Below are 21,504 nucleotides of genomic sequence, written 5' to 3'. Positions count from 1 at the left end.
CATGTTTGAGTTTGAAGATCTCCTCTTTCAGTCCGAAAGATAGCAAGAGATCACGAGATCTTTTTCCTTCAGCCTGGCATCTCTTCCTCCTCAGATCTTAGAGTTGCCCGAGAGAGATCTCTTCGTAATTCTCAGCCTCCCTCCTGCTATATCAGTTGCTACGTTTATCTTACTCCAAAAGTGGGTGTGTGTCTCATTACTATGTAATTGATGACATCATATGACGATGGAGTTTATATGTTATCTTGACAAACAAGAACAACGCCATTTGAATAATTAACTATTTTCACCACTAGGGGCAGTATTGTATAAGAAATTACCTCTAATGTGATTGACATGACCTTTTAACTCCTAGCTTAGCAAAACACAATTAATTATCCAGTGTTTGACAGTCACGTATCAATATCCTCAGCCAACCTGGCGCTTCTTAACTTTATGTGTTGAGATAGTTTATCCAAAGACATGCTGGTAGGTATAATTGGATCTTGTCCAAATTGGCCCAGTATATATATGTATGAATGTGTGTCCCTAGCGTGTCACAATCCTACGGGGCAAAATGACCGCACCAGCCAAGCAGACTCTGGCTGGAAAAAGCGCCCAGAGGCGATTCAGTTTGCATGAGTTGCGCTATACAAGTCATTCATTCATTCATTCATAATTAGCTAATGGTTTGTTCAATTCTTTGTAACTGAAGTCATTGGAATTTAACCCTAAGCAAAACAGTTTCTAATACTTTCACACTAATATAATACCATGTTTGCAACTTTTTCATAATAATCTATATATATGCATAAATGGGTTTATATAATGTTAACTAGTACAGATACATTGTTAAGATATTTGAAAGAAAACATAATTTAACATACTTAATACAGTAGGACTTAAGCCTTCTTGTTTCTGTAGCTTATTCTGAAATACAATTCTTTTAATAATACCCCATCTGTAGAAATCTCCCCTTATCTATATGTGTCAAAGACCAAAAGATATATATGTATTTAGTTACTCCCAAAATCGGTTTTATTTATGTTCGTTTAGTTAAAAAATGCATTCGTTTGAAAATCCGAATTAAGGTCGAATCTGTCAAATGAAGGCTAATGGTGTCTGTCGAATGTTCTAAGAAGATTCGACGAAGCAGCTAAACTATACAACTCCACAATCATACATTTCCGGTCGAATGCTCGGTCCACAAGCTATAGTAGAATTCTAATGTTGTATGACTAGTAATAATTATATTTCTTAATTATTATTACTAGTCAGCCAACAATAGAATTCTTCTATAGCCTATGGGCGGAGCATTTGACCATTAATGTCCGCTCGTGGCGATCGTATGTTTTTAGCTGCTTCGTCGAATCTTCATGTCTCTATAATGTCGAATCTTTTCGAATAATCTTGGACTAATAGAGTTAGGTTAGGCACATTCGATAGACACAGATCACTATTGTCACCAACATGTCAAATCTTCTTTCTATATCAAACTGTTTTCACAACAAAACGAAAATAAAGCATTTTTTTATGTCGGATCTTTTGGAATTTGGATTCTGCACATTCATTGTCGTTTGTTAAAACGAATGCGAAAATCCTCGAAATTCGGACGAAAATGCATTCGGATGAAAACGCATGCACATGTCTACTTCACATGCATGTCTGCATAAAACATAATACACCTGAAGGGCTGTGCATATTTTTGGCAGTGCGTTTGGCTGTACTGTGCTGTTCTGTGGTGATGTTCCTACCAGAAAAGTTAGAAACTTAGGAAAGTCCATTGCTGAGGCTGCTCTAGGTAATGGGTCCCATTGGAGGGTCATGCAGGCAGTGAAACAGATTACAGAGTACACCGTCCTCTCTGCACAGCTCCCACTATGGATGGCCCCAGACTAGGTTGGTTCCCCTGTATGTTCCCCTGCCCTACTAAATGGGAAGCCATGTCACAATATCAACTCCCTACATGCACCAGCCAAGACTTATAGGTAAACTTGCAAAAATGCAAAAACATTCTACCATGTAAGCACCTTCTTAAATGCGCTCTCATGGATCTCATCTGAGTGAGGGTGGGATAGTTTAGGTCTGGACAAAGAGGCTTAAAGTGTATTAATTCTTTAAGTCACACATTTGGAGGAAAATTTCCTCATAGTTCCTCATCGGCACCAACATGTGCAGCCTGTAAAAATTATTAATTACTATTTCAAAAATAATATTTTTCAATTTTTCTTCTTAGATAAGGCTCAGTGCTCGGTGATACCGGGTGACAGAATAGAGTGCGGATATGCAGGAATTAGTTCTGAAGAATGCCGTTCCAGAGGATGCTGCTTTGACTCATCTATTCGCGGGGTCAAATGGTGCTTCCGCTCCAACGACTACAGTAAGGGCTTTTCCTATGCTACAATTTCCACTGACATTATTATAATACGCTATTTTTATAGTGCCAACAGTTTCTGCATGTCTCTACAATAAAACAGTGTAAGTGCATGAAATCGGCTTGGTATTAGCATCTTACAATCCCCTATGTAGCAGCGCTCAGAATGGGAGAGAAAGAAGCAACCTAAAGAGCCAGTCATATATGCTAAATGTGCTAATGAGGAACATGTTGATAGAAGAAGTGTACAGAATGACAGAGAGATAATCTCATTAGTCTGCTGCTTCTCCTTCTACTGCCCAGTCACTGGGGAGGGGGTTACTGAAATGCAGCAGAGAAAAATCAGATCCTCCTTATTGCTAAATAAAGCTGTACATGGGGCAGAGCTGTGTAGATCTTGGGACTGGATGGACAGACATCCAAAACCTTTGACAAATAAAATAGTTTATTTAACTGCCTGGGCATCAGACTTCAAGAATAAGTGCACTTATTCTTATGATTCTCCCCTGACCTAAAGGATCCTACCATACTTACCATGACCCAATAGCTGCGACCTCCATTGTTTGTTTACATTCAACAGTGAAAGGCTCCCTTTCTTGGTCACGCCTGCACAATTCAGCACTACCTCTATGGAGCTTGCCTATGTCCAAGCCAGAAGATGGATCCATAGAAGCTTGTAATGTGCATGTGCGGCCAGAAGAGGGAACCTGTCATTGCTGAATGTAAACCAACTCTGGTGTCCATATTTTTTGGATCTAATCTTAGTAAAGGTGGGATTGTTTAGGTACGGTCAAGGGGGTGTAGCGCTACCCCCTCAGGAGCCGCTGGTTAGATTGGGACAGCATGATTATGTTACCTCTGTGATGTGTCTAGGGATGATGATGGAGTAAAGGAATGTCCAAACAGCAGGGTGTCATTTTCTGTGCTTTATTTACTTGCCCAACATGGCAAACAGTCAACTTGAGATAGGTTGGTGAAAGGAGAATTTGCAGATTTAGGCCTATAGATAAACGGAATCAGTCCTGCCTCCAATGGGTCTTTAACTCACGTCGCCACTCCAGCCGGAGTGGGTAAAGTGTACCTGGACAGGCCTCTCACACCGACCTGGCAGCCAGAGTATCACTTAGAACTTCTGAGAAGAAACAAGTCTCTGCCACTGACTTGGCTCTGTGAAATTGCAATTAGGAGTGGAACCTCTGCCACAGGCCCTTTGCTCAGGAACGAAGATAATAGAGCGAATCCTCTCAGTGAATACAATTTGCCTGAATCTCCCTCAGGTAGCTTTCCATATGGTCACCGACTAACAGAAAAGACCACAACAATCACATCTACATTGATTGCAGTGCGCAAGAGCTAAATTTACCTAACTTAGAACCTATCTCAGAGGATGCCACTAACTTATTCTTTAAGCCACATGTAGCACTACCCCGGAAGAGCTGCTGAGTAATTTTGGGTGGCACGTTACCTCTATCTTCTCGCTGTCCAAGGTGAAAAGAGAGTCTGAAGAATTTCAATGTCCACACAATGTACTTCTGGGATTTATTTGCAGAACTTTAGTAGAAAAGAAGTAAAGGGGGTGGAAGGGTAGGTAGGTTTAGGTGTATAGTCACAAATAGGAAACACTCCTGCTTCCAGCAAACAGTTCTCATCGCCACTCTAGCCAGAGTGGGTTTTGCTCACCTGGATAGGTCCCTCTCACTGGCCTAGCAGCCGGGACGGCGCAAGGAATAAAGTACAGTCTCTGCCACAGACCTTCCTTCATTAGGAGACACATTTGGTCCAGAATCCTCTGCCACAGGATTCAGCACCAAGGTCTCTCCAGCTTAGCTTTGGTAAAACTTTAGTCCCGACAGGTGACACCGTCAAGCCTCTCAGTGTATGGTGCATCCTTCAATGAAGTTTCCAGGCCTTCTCCCAAGATACCAGCCTCTTGCATGGCCCTCTCCAGGATAGGTCCTCCCCTGGCTTCCTTTCTTCCTACAATATATGTGGAGTTTTTGGAATTTATACCGAAAAAATATCCTCGCCAACTGGAAAGATCTAGATTTAAAAGCTTATTTGCCAAAACACGCGAGTGTGAGGCATATTGGTCTGGTGAGTGTCAATTTTGATGGGGAAGGAATCACTGATCACTGTCTGGTGTGGTGAAAGTTCTTGAAGATCGCAGGATCCCTTACTATATGAACTCTTTATTTTTGACCATTTTTTTATTTTTCACATAGACTTTTTTTGCACTTCCAGTGCTTCTTATTCACGTTTCTTTAATGTCACGGGTGTTTTCATGAATATAGTCATAATACTGTCAATAGTAATTTTCACCTTTAATTATATATTGTTTATGACACTGTTGATGTTTAGTAGAATATGCACATATATTCAGTTAGCGCTGTTTTAATTTGCTGACACTCTTGAGGGAGTATTATCATTTTATATATCTTTTCACTGATTTACTTTAAACAGCAGCTAGGTATCACTCCCATAAGCACAACGGTGGGTGGCTAATAGGGCCCTTTAACTAGACCACCAATTTTTTTCCAAAGATAAATGGTTATAAAGATAATTCACATTTCTATACAAGCTCTATTACAAACTATCACATTTTAATTCTAGAATGATACTTGTATATTTAAAACTTGGTAACTCTTAAATGGCTTCCGTGACTCCACGGACTAGTAACCAACTATGTGTACCTTAACTGCGGTGTGATCTCTTCTCAAAACAAACAGACCTTCTTCTTACTCTCTTAAATGTGCACAGACAAAATGTCATATTATGCACACAGCTTGACAATACAATCGAGGATTCTGTTAAATTTAGAGTGAATTTATTTTAAACATATCATGACAAAACCATTGTACAAATATTGGCTTTTAGCTTTTTAAAGACAAACAAAATTGTACAGTATATGTCTCTTAATTTTTGGAATATAATTATTTCATACTGCAGTTAAAAATAATACAATTCCAATTTGCTCTGCCAAATATTTAAATGGTTTTAGCAATGTGTATGCAAAAACAATTCAATTACCAAAAAGGTATACATTAAAAAGATTAATACTTTACCAGGTCTTTTTAAGAGTTGTCTGTTTGAGAAGTTCCCCGTGAGGTGATGTTGATGAGTCCTACAGGACTCCTTCCAAAGCCTACATGTTTGAGTGTGAAGATCTCCTATTTCAGTCCGAAAGATAGCAAGAGATCAAGAGATCGTTTTCCTTCAGCCTGGCATCTCTTCCTCCTCAGATCTTAGAGTCGCCCGAGAGAGATCTCTTCGTAATTCTCAGCCTCCCTCCTGCTATATCAGTTGCTACGTTTATCTTACTCCAAAAGTGGGTGTGTGTCTCATTACTATGTAATTGATGACATCATATGACGATGGAGTTTATATGTTACCTTGACAAACAAGAACAACGCCATTTGAATAATTAACTATTTTCACCACTAGGGGCAGTATTGTATAAGAAATTACCTCTAATGTGATTGACATGACCTTTTAACTCCTAGCTTAGCAAAACACAATTAATTATCCAGTGTTTGACAGTCACGTATCAATATCCTCAGCCAACCTGGCGCTTCTTAACTTTATGTGTTGAGATAGTTTATCCAAAGACATGCTGGTAGGTATAATTGGATCTTGTCCAAATTGGCCCAGTATATATATGTATGAATGTGTGTCCCTAGCGTGTCACAATCCTACGGGGCAAAATGACCACACCAGCCAAGCAGACTCTGGCTGGAAAAAGCGCCCAGAGGCGATTCAGTTTGCATGAGTTGCGCTATACAAGTCATTCATTCATTCATTCATAATTAGCTAATGGTTTGTTCAATTCTTTGTAACTGAAGTCATTGGAATTTAACCCTAAGCAAAACAGTTTCTAATACTTTCACACTAATATAATACCATGTTTGCAACTTTTTCATAATAATCTATATATATGCATAAATGGGTTTATATAATGTTAACTAGTACAGATACATTGTTAAGATATTTGAAAGAAAACATAATTTAACATACTTAATACAGTAGGACTTAAGCCTTCTTGTTTCTGTAGCTTATTCTGAAATACAATTCTTTTAATAATACCCCATCTGTAGAAATCTCCCCTTATCTATATGTGTCAAAGACCAAAACATATATGTATTTAGTTAGCAGCTAAACTGTACAACGCCACAATCATACATTTCCGGTCGAATGCTCGGTCCACAAGCTATAGTAGAATTCTAATGTTGTATGACTAGTAATAATTATATTTCTTAATTATTATTACTAGTCAGCCAACAATAGAATTCTTCTATAGCCTATGGGCGGAGCATTTGACCATTAATGTCCGCTCGTGGCGATCGTATGTTTTTAGCTGCTTCGTCGAATCTTCATGTCTCTATAATGTCGAATCTTTTCGAATAATCTTGGACTAATAGAGTTAGGTTAGGCACATTCGATAGACACAGATCACTATTGTCACCAACATGTCAAATCTTCTTTCTATATCAAACTGTTTTCACAACAAAACGAAAATAAAGCATTTTTTTATGTCGGATCTTTTGGAATTTGGATTCTGCACATTCATTGTCGTTTGTTAAAACGAATGTGAAAATCCTCGAAATTCGGACGAAAATGCATTCGGATGAAAACGCATGCACATGTCTACTTCACATGCATGTCTGCATAAAACATAATACACCTGAAGGGCTGTGCATATTTTTGGCAGTGCGTTTGGCTGTACTGTGCTGTTCTGTGGTGATGTTCCTACCAGAAAAGTTAGAAACTTAGGAAAGTCCATTGCTGAGGCTGCTCTAGGTAATGGGTCCCGTTGGAGGGTCATGCAGGCAGTGAAACAGATTACAGAGTACACCGTCCTCTCTGCACAGCTCCCACTATGGATGGCCCCAGACTAGGTTGGTTCCCCTGTATGTTTCCCTGCCCTACTAAATGGGAAGTGACACACATACAGGGGAAGCCATGTCACAAAATATATCAACTCCCTACATGCACCAGCCAAGACTTAAAGGTAAACTTACGAAAAATGCAAAAACATTCTACCATGTAAGCACCTTCTTAAATGCGCTCTCATGGATCTCATCTGAGTGAGGGTGGGATAGTTTAGGTCTGGACAAAGAGGCTTAAAGTGTATTAATTCTTTAAGTCACACATTTGGAGGAAAATTTCCTCATAGTTTCTCATCGGCACCAACATGTGCAGCCTGTAAAAATTATTAATTACTATTTCAAAAATAATATTTTTAAATTTTTCTTCTTAGATAAGGCTCAGTGCTCGGTGATACCGGGTGACAGAATAGAGTGCGGATATGCAGGAATTAGTTCTGAAGAATGCCGTTCCAGAGGATGCTGCTTTGACTCATCTATTCGCGGGGTCAAATGGTGCTTCCGCTCCAACGACTACAGTAAGGGCTTTTCCTATGCTACAATTTCCACTGACATTATTATAATACGCTATTTTTATAGTGCCAACAGTTTCTGCATGTCTCTACAATAAAACAGTGTAAGTGCATGAAATCGGCTTGGTATTAGCATCTTACAATCCCCTATGTAGCAGCGCTCAGAATGGGAGAGAAAGAAGCAACCTAAAGAGCCAGTCATATATGCTAAATGTGCTAATGAGGAACATGTTGATAGAAGAAGTGTACAGAATGACAGAGAGATAATCTCATTAGTCTGCTGCTTCTCCTTCTACTGCCCAGTCACTGGGGAGGGGGTTACTGAAATGCAGCAGAGAAAAATCAGATCCTCCTTATTGCTAAATAAAGCTGTACATGGGGCAGAGCTGTGCACAATTCAGCACTACCTCTATGGAGCTTGCCTATGTCCAAGCCAGAAGATGGATCCATAGAAGCTTGTAATGTGCATGTGCGGCCAGAATAGGGAACCTGTCATTGCTGAATGTAAACCAACTCTGGTGTCCATGTTTTTTGGATCTAATCTTAGCAAAGGTGGGATTGTTTAGGTCCGGTCAAGGGGGTGTAGCGCTACCCCCTCAGGAGCCGCTGGTTAGGTTGGGACAGCATGATTATGTTACCTCTGTGATGTGTCTAGGGATGATGATGGAGTAAAGGAATGTCCAAACAGCAGGGTGTCATTTTCTGTGCTTTATTTACTTACCCAACATGGCAAACAGTCAACTTGAGGTGGACAGAGATAGGTTGGTGAAAGGAGAATTTGCAGATTTAGGCCTATAGATAAACGGAATCAGTCCTGCCTCCAATGGGTCTTTAACTCACGTCGCCACTCCAGCCGGAGTGGGTAAAGTGTACCTGGACAGGCCTCTCACACCGACCTGGCAGCCAGAGTATCACTTAGAACTTCTGAGAAGAAACACGTCTCTGCCACTGACTTGGCTCTGTGAAATTGCAATTAGGAGTGGAACCTCGGAAGACCAGTATAGGAGGGGCGTGACCGGATGTGCAAGGTGTGAGTGTGTGAGGAGTGAGATGTCCGTGTGAGCTCGAGCTGCCTCGCTCCAGCCCCCCCCCCCCTCCCCCTTTGCATGGGAATCCTCCTTTCAATGCCCGAGCAGCATGCATCCTACACCACACAGGATAGCACAGTGGACGGCTAAAAATCTTACCTACTCCAATGCCTTCCTACAGCAGCAGCTGTTGACATCGTGGAGCCGAGGAGCCGTGGAGCCGTCAGAACCCAGCTGAGGGGAATCCTGTCTGTATGGGAGATCAGGTGACTCTAGCAGCTCCGTACTAGTCTCCCCCCCCCCCTCTGCACAGAGACTCTTTCATCTCACTAACAATAGCAGAGATCCTACACTGCACAGCACAGCATAGCTTATCTGGACGGAGGAGTGAGTGTACAGCCAGGGAGTAGCTGTGCATGTCCCCTCTTCTCACAGTATTTTGTTGAACCAGCTGAGCGCTGATAGTGTGCTTTGTGCTCTGAGTGGAGGAAGAAAAAAAAAAAGACACAGCTGTTGAAATATTTGCCTGATCTTTCTTATTTTTGGCTTCAGTTTATAAAAGTACTTTTTATTGAAAGCACAAAGGTATTGAAATCCAGATTTCTCCCCCGCTCTGCTCTGTCCCTATGAGATTCAATATAAATACTCCAGGACACTGGGACTTTTTCTCCTCGGACAGGTCACGTGAGTAACGGATTGTAAAATAAATGCTATTGGAACTGAAATGTCGATGGAATGCTAGCGCTATTGCTGAGCTGATACTTATGCCTCTCTCGTTTTTTTTTTCCCTCTCCTGTTGATGGCTCTCAAAAAAGCTACATGAAGTAGCAGGCAACAGTGCACAGGACTGGAGGGAACTTGTGTAAGCACAGTAGCAGTAGTAGAAACAGCCTAAAATAAGAGCCACTAAAGTATTTTGTTTGAGGGTACACTGAGCATGGACTGGCGACCGTTGGTGATTATTTTTGAGTGGATTGGTATACCAGGAACACTATTAAAAAAAGAGGGGGAAGGAAAAACGTTCTTTTCCTTTTTTTTTACCCTATCTCTCTGAAGAATGGCAGCAACCACAAAAAAGGGACAGTCTAACCAGGAGAGTGGATGCCCTCAAATTACACGTGCGGCTAAGGATAAGGAGAAAGCAGCGCAGGTGGCTGCAGCGGTGGCGGCAGCTAAATTGGAACAGTCTTCACATACTTTGGTAAAGTCACCTGGAAAAGCGGCTCAGCACCCACAAACACAGGTTAAAAATCAAATAGGGACAGCAACAGATAGGAAAAGTGGTGGGCAAGGCTCATCAGTTCCCAAAATAAAAAAAAACCTGGTGGTGGAGCCCCAAGGGGGGGGTGCAATGGCATCAGCAAAAACTTTTGTAGAAGTCTCCTCAGCAAATACAGTAGATGACCCCAGGCGGGAGGAAGAGCCAACATTGAAGGAGATATTAAGCGCCATAAACGCATGTAGGGGGTCACTGAATAACTTGACCGATCAGATAAAAGAAATAAAGGGAGAATTAGTGATAATAGGCCAGGAACTGCAAAAGACTGTACAAAGGGTAACATCAGTGGAAGAGAGAGTGAGCCAAGTAGAGGATGAGGTGCATACATTAAAACAACAGATGCAAGAATTAAAGGAACAAAATGGATGGCAGGCATTTAAACTTGATGAAATCGAAAACAGGTTACGTAGAAACAATATTCGGGTGGTGGGTCTCCCGGAACACAGTGAGGGTACTGACCCCATAGGGTTCTTTGAGAAATGGTTCGGAGAAACTTTTGGGGAAGATGCCTTTTCACCACTTTTTGCAATAGAAAGGGCCCATAGAGTCCCGTTCAGAGCACACCTCAGGGATGGACATCCTCGGCCCCTACTCTTGAAGTTTCTTAATTTTACTGATAAAACAGCAGCATTACAAAAAGCAAGAGAAAAAGGAGACATATTCTACAATGGTTCAAGGATCTCATTATTCCCAGATTTTTCACCAGAACTTAGTAAACGTAGGGCGGAGTTTACGCCTATTAAACGTAACCTGTTAAAGAACAAAATCAAATATGCGCTATTGTATCCAGCACGTCTAAGAATAATTTTTCGATACACCAGGAAAAGCAGCACAGTGGCTGGAACAGAATAAAGCACAGGAAACTATGAGCTGATTGACTGGATATCATGGAGTAGACTGAATAAGGGTTATAAATTGGGAATGTAATGAGGGGGAGGGGGGGGGTTCAGGGTTTAATTTTTTTTTTTTTTTTATGTTATTTATTTATTTTTTATTTTTTTGGGGGAGGGGGATGCGGTTGGGTTTTTTTTTTTTTTTTTTTTTTTTTTGTGGGGGGGGGTTGGGGATTATTTTTTTTTTTTTTTTGGGGGGGGGGGGGTTTTGGAATAAGAAGGAATTATTTTTTGAAATACCAAGGAGGAAAGGAATAGAAAAGCAAATGCACTTTAAACACATATTAAAAATTAACACTAAAAATAGAAGTTAGGATATGGATAGACATATAATGGGGTAGGGGGAAGCTGGGGGGGGACGAAAAGGAATATATATTTATATTCACACGTTAATATGTGTGCACATTAAATAAGAAATAAGAAACCCACTATTTGTGGGAGGAGAGGGGGAATTTAATTTTTTTTTTTTTTTTATTATATATATACACACTTTTCTCTTTTTATATATATGTGTGCATGTATGTATATATGTATATATATGTATATATATGTATACACAATTTTTTTTTTTTTTTGGAGCGGGTACTGGGGAGGTGTTCGCGCGGGACCACGACAGATATGGGTGATAAGGGTAATGTAAGGGAAGGATGGAAGGAAGAGGTCACAGGTATAGCCCTAAGGGTTGGCCTAGATAGGCAAGGGGGGAGGGGGGAGGGGGGGGGGCAAAATTATATCAAAGCACAGGTATCACGTATCACTTATTAAGCACAAGAGAAGGAAATGTACTTGAAGGTACATTTAAATGCTTTTTTTCCCTAGGTATATTCAAAAATTGTATACAAATTTTCTTTTTTCTTTCTTCCTTTTCTTTTTTTCTCTTATATATGATGTTAAGGGCTTTTTTCTGTTTGATATGCCTGGATGGGTATGAGACCTAAAATGATAAATATAGGCTCCTGGAATGTGCGGGGGATGGGGGACCCTGTGAAAAAAGCCGCAATTTTCACTACTCTGGAGGGGTATGGGGTGGAAGTAATATGTATTCAAGAGACCCACTTGACTAAAGAAACAAAGTTAAAATTGGTCAATAAAAAAAATATCAAAGCCAGTACCATTCTGTCCACTCTTCTTACTCTAGAGGAGTGAGCATAATGGTAAAAACAGGCGTATCATTTGCATGTATAGAGTCTAGAATAGATGAACTGGGTCGCTATATTTTTTTGCACTGTTTGATAGAAAAGGTACCATATGTATTGGCGAATATCTATATACCTCCTCCCTTTAAGATGGAGGTTTTGTATAAATTAACAGAATTTGTGGTAAACAAGGTAAATATTCCGGTATTAGTGGTTGGAGACTTAAACAACGTGTTAAATAGAACAATGGATAGATTTCCACCGGGGACACAGAGCCCAGGGGAAGAAGAAGGGCATCTAAGTCAATTTTTGAAAGAGGTAGGGTGGTGGGATATTTGGAGGGTGAAATATCCAGATATGCGGCAGTACTCCTGCTTTTCAAGTACATATTCTACATTATCAAGAATAGACATGGCCCTGGGAAATTGTGCAAGTCTACAGGCAGTTAGTAAGATATCCTACTACCCAAGAGGGGTTTCTGATCACTCTCCTCTGGTGCTGTCACTGAGTACAGGGAAAAAACGTCCTCCAAGTAATTGGAAAATAAGTCCCTTCTGGCTAGAAGTGATAGGGAAATCAGAAGAAATTAGTATCAAATTAAGGGAATTCCTGGATTTCAACACAGGGACAGCACCAGAGGGAGTGGTGTGGGATGCCCTAAAGGCGTTCCTTAGGGGTATATTGATCCAGCAGGTAACTAAGATTAAGAGGAACTCTAGGGAATGGGAGGAGAAAATCAGGGGAGAGGTTCTAGAGGCAGAAAAGCAATATGTGGAAAATCCAACATTGACTAAACAACGGTTATGGTTGGAGAAGCAACAGGAATATAAGCTGGTGATCAACAAGAAAGTTGAAAATAAGCGCCTATTCCAGGAGCAGAGCGCTTTCTCTGAAGGGGAAAGTGTGGGCCATACTCTGGCCCTCCTAGCGAAAACTAATACGGCGCCCTCTAACATTCCCGCAGTTAGGACGGTAGGAGGTGGGATATCATCTGAAACATCGGTAATAGTGGACACGTTTGCAGTATATTATAAAGAGCTATATAGATCAAAAAAGGGGGAAGCTAAAGTGCAAATGGAAGAATTCTTTAGAGAAATAGGAACCCCAGTTCTATCAGAGGAGGATAGAAATGCTATGGAATCCCCAATTACATTACTGGAATTACAACAGGCAGTTAAAGGACTGTCTAATCAAAAGTCCCCAGGGCCGGATGGCCTACCAGCAGAGATTTATAAGCAATATGGTGAGGTGCTGCTCCCGGAATTGCTAAAAACGCTGAATTGGGCGATAGAAGGAGGAAGGCTACCCACTTCAATGCTAGAAGCAATTATTATAGTGCTCCAGAAGGAAGGAAATGACCAACTAGATACATCATCTTATAGACCGATATCTTTGCTCTGCTCAGATGTAAAAATCTTGGCTAAGGTACTGGCAACGAGAATAAACAAATTTATTCAGAAATTAATACACCCAGACCAGTCTGGATTTATTCCAAACCGGTCCACAAGTATAAACATAAGAAGGCTGTACCTAAACCTACAGACCCCGACGGAGAATGCGGGAGATAGATCTATCCTATCATTAGATGCCACCAAGGCCTTTGATAGTCTGGAGTGGGACTATCTCTGGTACACTCTGGAGAGGTTTGGGTTTGGTCCATCCTTTATTAAATGGATAAAGCTACTGTATAATTCCCCAAAGGCTAAAATAAAAATAAATAATGAAGTTTCACAGTCGTTTGAATTGGAGAGGGGAACGAGACAGGGATGTCCATTGTCCCCTCTCCTTTTCGCCTTGGCAATTGAGCCCTTGGCAACTGCTATTAGAGCTAGACAGGAAATACAGGGGTTCCAGAGAGGAGCAGAGGAGGAAAAAGTCGCGCTATATGCGGACGATATCCTCCTTTTCTTGGGCAACTCTACAACCTCCCTTAAAACTGCAGTTCAAACAGTAGAAGCCTTTGGACGATTCTCGGGCCTAGTGATAAACTGGGAAAAATCAACACTCTTACCAGTGGATCCGGTAAGCAATATGGATGGGATAGGAATCCCGCAATTAAAAATTGGGGAGAAGATGGAGTATTTGGGCATCGTGGTAACACGTAACCCAGAACAATTTATAAATAATAATTTAGTGCCACTTTTGGGCAAACTTAAACGCAAAGCGGATGTATGGGGACACTTGCCACTGTCGGTGGCCGGACGTAGCAACCTTATTAAAATGATCTGGATGCCACAATTGCTGTATATACTTCACAACTCCCCAGTGTGGATTGATAACCGATGGTTTAAAAAGATAGAGACCCTCTTTAGGACCCTAATCTGGAAAAAGGGAAAGGCAAGGATCAGTCTCCGAACACTGCAGCTGCCAACAGACAGAGGAGGGCTATCGGTCCCGCATCCGTATAGCTATTTTTTGGCGGCGCAGCTGCAGCATTTGGGGGGGTGTAGCATAGAGGGGGGAGGTAATGCAAGTGGGAAAATGATACTAAGAGGGTCTCCTCATAGATCGGTAATAGAGACCTTAGAGGCCAACTCTTTCTCGGTAAAAAGTCCAACAGTAAAGATGATGGTAAGAATATGGCAAGTGGGAAAACTTGCCTTGGGCTATAAAGGATTAACAGAATACTCCCCATTATGGGAAAATAATAACTTAAAAGAAATTTTGGCCATGGGAAAATTAAAAGAATGGGATAAACGTGGGATAACCAGAGTGGCACAACTCTATACAGACTGCACATTAAAACCCTTCTCAGAGTTAAGTCGGGAATATGGCATCCCAAATTCTATGTTTTTTGCCTATTTGCAGGTTAGACACGCATTACAAGCCCAATTTAAATTACAGCCGGTAAGATGGCAAAAGCTCACGCATTTCCAAAGACTAATCAAGACGGGGGTCTTGAAAGGTCTTATATCAGAATTGTACGAACGGATCAGCGATCAGTTAATAGGAAAAGAGAAGCTGAGCAAGAAGAAACAGAGGTGGGAGGAGGATATTGGACTCATAACAAATGACCAATGGGACAGGATACTGGAACTAGGGACAGTGGTTTCATTAGCCCCCTCACAATGGGTTTCTCATTTGTTTCTCCTCCACAGGGTCTACTATACCCCCAAGAAATTATATGGATTTGGATGGAAGTCAGATGACAAATGTCCTAGATGTCAAAATACAGGGGATCTCATCCACATGATGTGGAAATGCCCAAAACTGCATAGATATTGGGCTAAGATTCTGGACATTATAAATGCAACCTTTGGAACTACTCTGGAACTTGAAGCCAGGGTTTGTCTATTAGGATGCATTGAAGAGAGAATGGGGCAGAGGGATATATTAGTAGCAGTTATAAGATGCCTGTTTCAGGCGAGGAAATTGATCGCACTAAAATGGCAAGCACAAAATCCACCCACAGTAGAGGAATGGTTTAACGTAATGAACAGCACAATTGGGAAGGAAAGGGGAACATGGATTAGAAGGGGTAACCTCAAAAAATTTAATGCAATATGGGAGCACTGGTTATGTAAAATAGGCCGCTCACTTTAATCAGGGAAAGTTAGGTAAAGAATAATCTAAGGAAAGAAACAGAACCAAAAAACGTGTATGCACTTTAAAAGTAAGATATGAGGGAGGGAGGGGTGGGAATGGGATTGAAGGAAATTTTTAACCTATGCAATTAATTTTTTGTATTCACATATAATGCACTGAATATAGAATATGGATTTGTATTTTTTCTTTCTCTGCTATATATGTATGGAAACAATAAAAAAAAAAGTATTGAATTTAAAAAAAAGGAGTGGAACCTCTGCCACAGGCCCTTTGCTCAGGAACGAAGATAATAGAGCGAATCCTCTCAGTGAATACAATTTGCCTGAATCTCCCTCAGGTAGCTTTCCATATGGTCACCGACTAACAGAAAAGACCACAACAATCACATCTACATTGATTGCAGTGCGCAAGAGCTAAATTTACCTATGTTAGAACCTATCTCAGAGGATGCCACTAACTTATTCTTTAAGCCACATGTAGCACTACCCTGGAAGAGCTGCTGAGTAATTTTGGGTGGCACGTTACCTCTATCTTCTCGCTGTCCAAGGTGAAAAGAGATTCTGAAGAATTTCAATGTCCACACAATGTACTTCTTTTCTGGGATTTATTTGCAGAACTTTAGTAGAAAAGAAGTAAAGGGGGTGGAAGGGTAGGTAGGTTAAGGTGTATAGTCACAAATAGGAAACACTCCTGCTTCCAGCAAACAGTTCTCATCGCCACTCTAGCCAGAGTGGGTTTTGCTCACCTGGATAGGTCCCTCTCACTGGCCTAGCAGCCGGGACGGCGCAAGGTATAAAGTACAGTCTCTGCCACAGACCTTCCTTCATTAGGAGACACATTTGGTCCAGAATCCTCTGCCACAGGATTCAGCACCAAGGTCTCTCCAGCTTAGCTTTGGTAAAACTTTAGTCCCGACAGGTGACACCGTCAAGCCTCTCAGTGTATGGTGCATCCTTCAATGAAGTTTCCAGGCCTTCTCCCAAGATACCAGCCTCTTGCATGGCCCTCTCCAGGATAGGTCCTCCCCTGGCTTCCTTTCTTCCTACAATATATGTGGAGTTTTTGGAATTTATACCGAAAAAATATCCTCGCCAACTGGAAAGATCTAGATTTAAAAGCTTATTTGCCAAAACACGCGAGTGTGAGGCATATTGGTCTGGTGAGTGTCAATTTTGATGGGGAAGGAATCACTGATCACTGTCTGGTGTGGTGAAAGTTCTTGAAGATCGCAGGATCCCTTACTATATGAACTCTTTATGTTTGACCATTTTTTGATTTTTCACATAGACTTTTTTTGCACTTCCAGTGCTCCTAATTCACGTTTCTTTAATGTCACGGGTGTTTTCATGAATATAGTCATAATACTGTCAATAGTAATTTTCACCTTTAATTATATATTGTTTATGACACTGTTGATGTTTAGTAGAATATGCACATATATTCAGTTAGCGCTGTTTTAATTTGCTGACACTCTTGAGGGAGTATTATCATTTTATATATCTTTTCACTGATTTACTTTAAACAGCAGCTAGGTATCACTCCCATAAGCACAACGGTGGGTGGCTAATAGGGCCCTTTAACTAGACCACCCATTTTTTTCCAAAGATAAATGGTTATAAAGATAATTCACATTTCTATACAAGCTCTATTACAAACTATCACATTTTAATTCTAGAATGATACTTGTATATTTAAAACTTGGTAACTCTTAAATGGCTTCCGTGACTCCTACTGACGGACTAGTAACCAACTATGTGTACCTTAACTGCGGTGTGATCTCTTCTCAAAACAAACAGACCTTCTTCTTACTCTCTTAAATGTGCATAGACAAAATGTCATATTATGCACACAGCTTGACAATACAATCGAGGATTCTGTTAAATTATAGTGAATTTATTTTAAACATATCATGACAAAACCATTGTACAAATGTTGGCTTTTAGCTTTTTAAAGACAAACAAAATTGTACAGTATATGTCTCTTAATTTTTGGAATATAATTATTTCATACTGCAGTTAAAAATAATACAATTTCAATTTGCTCTGCCAAATATTTAAATGGTTTTAGCAATGTGTATGCAAAAACAATTCAATTACCAAAAAGGTATACATTAAAAAGATTAATACTTTACCAGGTCTTTTTAAGAGTTGTCTGTTTGAGAAGTTCCCCGTGAGGTGATGTTGATGAGTCCTACAGGACTCCTTCCAAAGCCTACATGTTTGAGTGTGAAGATCTCCTATTTCAGTCCGAAAGATAGCAAGAGATCAAGAGATCGTTTTCCTTCAGCCTGGCATCTCTTCCTCCTCAGATCTTAGAGTCGCCCGAGAGAGATCTCTTCGTAATTCTCAGCCTCCCTCCTGCTATATCAGTTGCTACGTTTATCTTACTCCAAAAGTGGGTGTGTGTCTCATTACTATGTAATTGATGACATCATATGACGATGGAGTTTATATGTTACCTTGACAAACAAGAACAACGCCATTTGAATAATTAACTATTTTCACCACTAGGGGCAGTATTGTATAAGAAATTACCTCTAATGTGATTGACATGACCTTTTAACTCCTAGCTTAGCAGTCCAGTGTTTGACAGTCACGTATCAATATCCTCAGCCAACCTGGCGCTTCTTAACTTTATGTGTTGAGATAGTTTATCCAAAGACATGCTGGTAGGTATAATTGGATCTTGTCCAAATTGGCCCAGTATATATATGTATGAATGTGTGTCCCTAGCGTGTCACAATCCTACGGGGCAAAATGACCGCACCAGCCAAGCAGACTCTGGCTGGAAAAAGCGCCCAGAGGCGATTCAGTTTGCATGAGTTGCGCTATACAAGTCATTCATTCATTCATTCATTCATAATTAGCTAATGGTTTGTTCAATTCTTTGTAACTGAAGTCATTGGAATTTAACCCTAAGCAAAACAGTTTCTAATACTTTCACACTAATATAATACCATGTTTGCAACTTTTTCATAATAATCTATATATATGCATAAATGGGTTTATATAATGTTAACTAGTACAGATACATTGTTAAGATATTTGAAAGAAAACATAATTTAACATACTTAATACAGTAGGACTTAAGCCTTCTTGTTTCTGTAGCTTATTCTGAAATACAATTCTTTTAATAATACCCCGTCTGTAGAAATCTCCCCTTATCTATATGTGTCAAAGACCAAAAGATATATATGTATTTAGTTACTCCCAAAATCGGTTTTATTTATTTTCGTTTAGTTAAAAAATGCATTCGTTTGAAAATCCGAAGTAAGGTCGAATCTGTCAATTGAAGGCTAATGGTGTCTGTCGAATGTTCTAAGAAGATTCAACGAAGCAGCTAAACTGTACAACGCCACAATCATACATTTCCGGTCGAATGCTCGGTCCACAAGCTATAGTAGAATTCTAATGTTGTATGACTAGTAATAATTATATTTCTTAATTATTATTACTAGTCAGCCAACAATAGAATTCTTCTATAGCCTATGGGCGGAGCATTTGACCATTAATGTCCGCTCGTGGCGATCGTATGTTTTTAGCTGCTTCGTCGAATCTTCATGTCTCTATAATGTCGAATCTTTTCGAATAATCTTGGACTAATAGAGTTAGGTTAGGCACATTCGATAGACACAGATCACTATTGTCACCAACATGTCAAATCTTCTTTCTATATCAAACTGTTTTCACAACAAAACGAAAATAAAGCATTTTTTTATGTCGGATCTTTTGGAATTTGGATTCTGCACATTCATTGTCGTTTGTTAAAACGAATGCGAAAATCCTTGAAATTCGGACGAAAATGCATTCGGATGAAAACGCATGCACATGTCTACTTCATATGCATGTCTGCATAAAACATAATACACCTGAAGGGCTGTGCATATTTTTGGCAGTGCGTTTGGCTGTACTGCGCTGTTCTGTGGAGATGTTCCTACCAGAAAAGTTAGAAACTTAGGAAAGTCCATTGCTGAGGCTGCTCTAGGTAATGGGTCCCGTTGGAGGGTCATGCAGGCAGTGAAACAGATTACAGAGTACACCGTCCTCTCTGCACAGCTCCCACTATGGATGGCCCCAGACTAGGTTGGTTCCCCTGTATGTTTCCCTGCCCTACTAAATGGGAAGTGACACACATACAGGGGAAGCCATGTCACAAAATATATCAACTCCCTACATGCACCAGCCAAGACTTAAAGGTAAACTTACAAAAATGCAAAAACATTCTACCATGTAAGCACCTTCTTAAATGCGCTCTCATGGATCTCATCTGAGTGAGGGTGGGATAGTTTAGGTCTGGACAAAGAGGCTTAAAGTGTATTAATTCTTTAAGTCACACATTTGGAGGAAAATTTCCTCATAGTTTCTCATCGGCACCAACATGTGCAGCCTGTAAAAATTATTAATTACTATTTCAAAAATAATATTTTTCAATTTTTCTTCTTAGATAAGGCTCAGTGCTCGGTGATACCGGGTGACAGAATAGAGTGCGGATATGCAGGAATTAGTTCTGAAGAATGCCGTTCCAGAGGATGCTGCTTTGACTCATCTATTCGCGGGGTCAAATGGTGCTTCCGCTCCAACGACTACAGTAAGGGCTTTTCCTATGCTACAATTTCCACTGACATTATTATAATACGCTATTTTTATAGTGCCAACAGTTTCTGCATGTCTCTACAATAAAACAGTGTAAGTGCATGAAATCGGCTTGGTATTAGCATCTTACAATCCCCTATGTAGCAGCGCTCAGAATGGGAGAGAAAGAAGCAACCTAAAGAGCCAGTCATATATGCTAAATGTGCTAATGAGGAACATGTTGATAGAAGAAGTGTACAGAATGACAGAGAGATAATCTCATTAGTCTGCTGCTTCTCCTTCTACTGCCCAGTCACTGGGGAGGGGGTTACTGAAATGCAGCAGAGAAAAATCAGATCCTCCTTATTGCTAAATAAAGCTGTACATGGGGCAGAGCTGTGTAGATCTTGGGACTGGATGGACAGACATACAAAACCTTTGACAAATAAAATAGTTTATTTAACTGCCTGGGCATCAGACTTCAAGAATAAGTGCACTTATTCTTACGATTCTCCCCTGACCTAAAGGATCCTACCATACTTACCATGACCCAATAGCTGCGACCTCCATTGTTTGTTTACATTCAACAGTGAAAGGCTCCCTTTCTTGGTCACACCTGCACAATTCAGCACTACCTCTATGGAGCTTGCCTATGTCCAAGCCAGAAGATGGATCCATAGAAGCTTGTAATGTGCATGTGCGGCCAGAATAGGGAACCTGTCATTGCTGAATGTAAACCAACTCTGGTGTCCATGTTTTTTGGATCTAATCTTAGTAAAGGTGGGATTGTTTAGGTCCGGTCAAGGGGGTGTAGCGCTACCCCCTCAGGAGCCGCTGGTTAGATTGGGACAGCATGATTATGTTACCTCTGTGATGTGTCTAGGGATGATGATGGAGTAAAGGAATGTCCAAACAGCAGGGTGTCATTTTCTGTGCTTTATTTACTTACCCAACATGGCAAACAGTCAACTTGAGGTGGACAGAGATAGGTTGGTGAAAGGAGAATTTGCAGATTTAGGCCTATAGATAAACGGAATCAGTCCTGCCTCCAATGGGTCTTTAACTCACGTCGCCACTCCAGCCGGAGTGGGTAAAGTGTACCTGGACAGGCCTCTCACACCGACCTGGCAGCCAGAGTATCACTTAGAACTTCTGAGAAGAAACAAGTCTCTGCCACTGACTTGGCTCTGTGAAATTGCAATTAGGAGTGGAACCTCTGCCACAGGCCCTTTGCTCAGGAACGAAGATAATAGAGCGAATCCTCTCAGTGAATACAATTTGCCTGAATCTCCCTCAGGTAGCTTTC

General features: G+C 40.6%; 1 protein-coding gene across 1 annotated transcript in view; it reads left to right on the top strand.

The window, feature by feature from the left end:
• Positions 1 to 1,912: 1,912 nt before the first annotated feature.
• Positions 1,913 to 21,504, top strand: part of LOC120928375 (integumentary mucin C.1-like) — a 66,382-nt gene continuing 46,790 nt past the window's right edge. The window contains exons 1-4 of the mRNA XM_040339473.1: positions 1,913 to 1,967; positions 2,102 to 2,359; positions 7,608 to 7,751; positions 20,071 to 20,214. Of these exons, the coding sequence (XP_040195407.1) occupies positions 1,913 to 1,967; positions 2,102 to 2,359; positions 7,608 to 7,751; positions 20,071 to 20,214 (601 nt within the window). The remainder of the gene's footprint in view (positions 1,968 to 2,101; positions 2,360 to 7,607; positions 7,752 to 20,070; positions 20,215 to 21,504) is intronic.

This window comes from Rana temporaria, chromosome 2 (assembly GCF_905171775.1).
Source record: "Rana temporaria chromosome 2, aRanTem1.1, whole genome shotgun sequence".
NCBI classification, from domain to species: Eukaryota; Metazoa; Chordata; class Amphibia; order Anura; family Ranidae; genus Rana; species Rana temporaria.
Note: the sequence above shows the minus strand (reverse complement) of the source record. Positions and strands in the feature narration are given on the sequence as shown.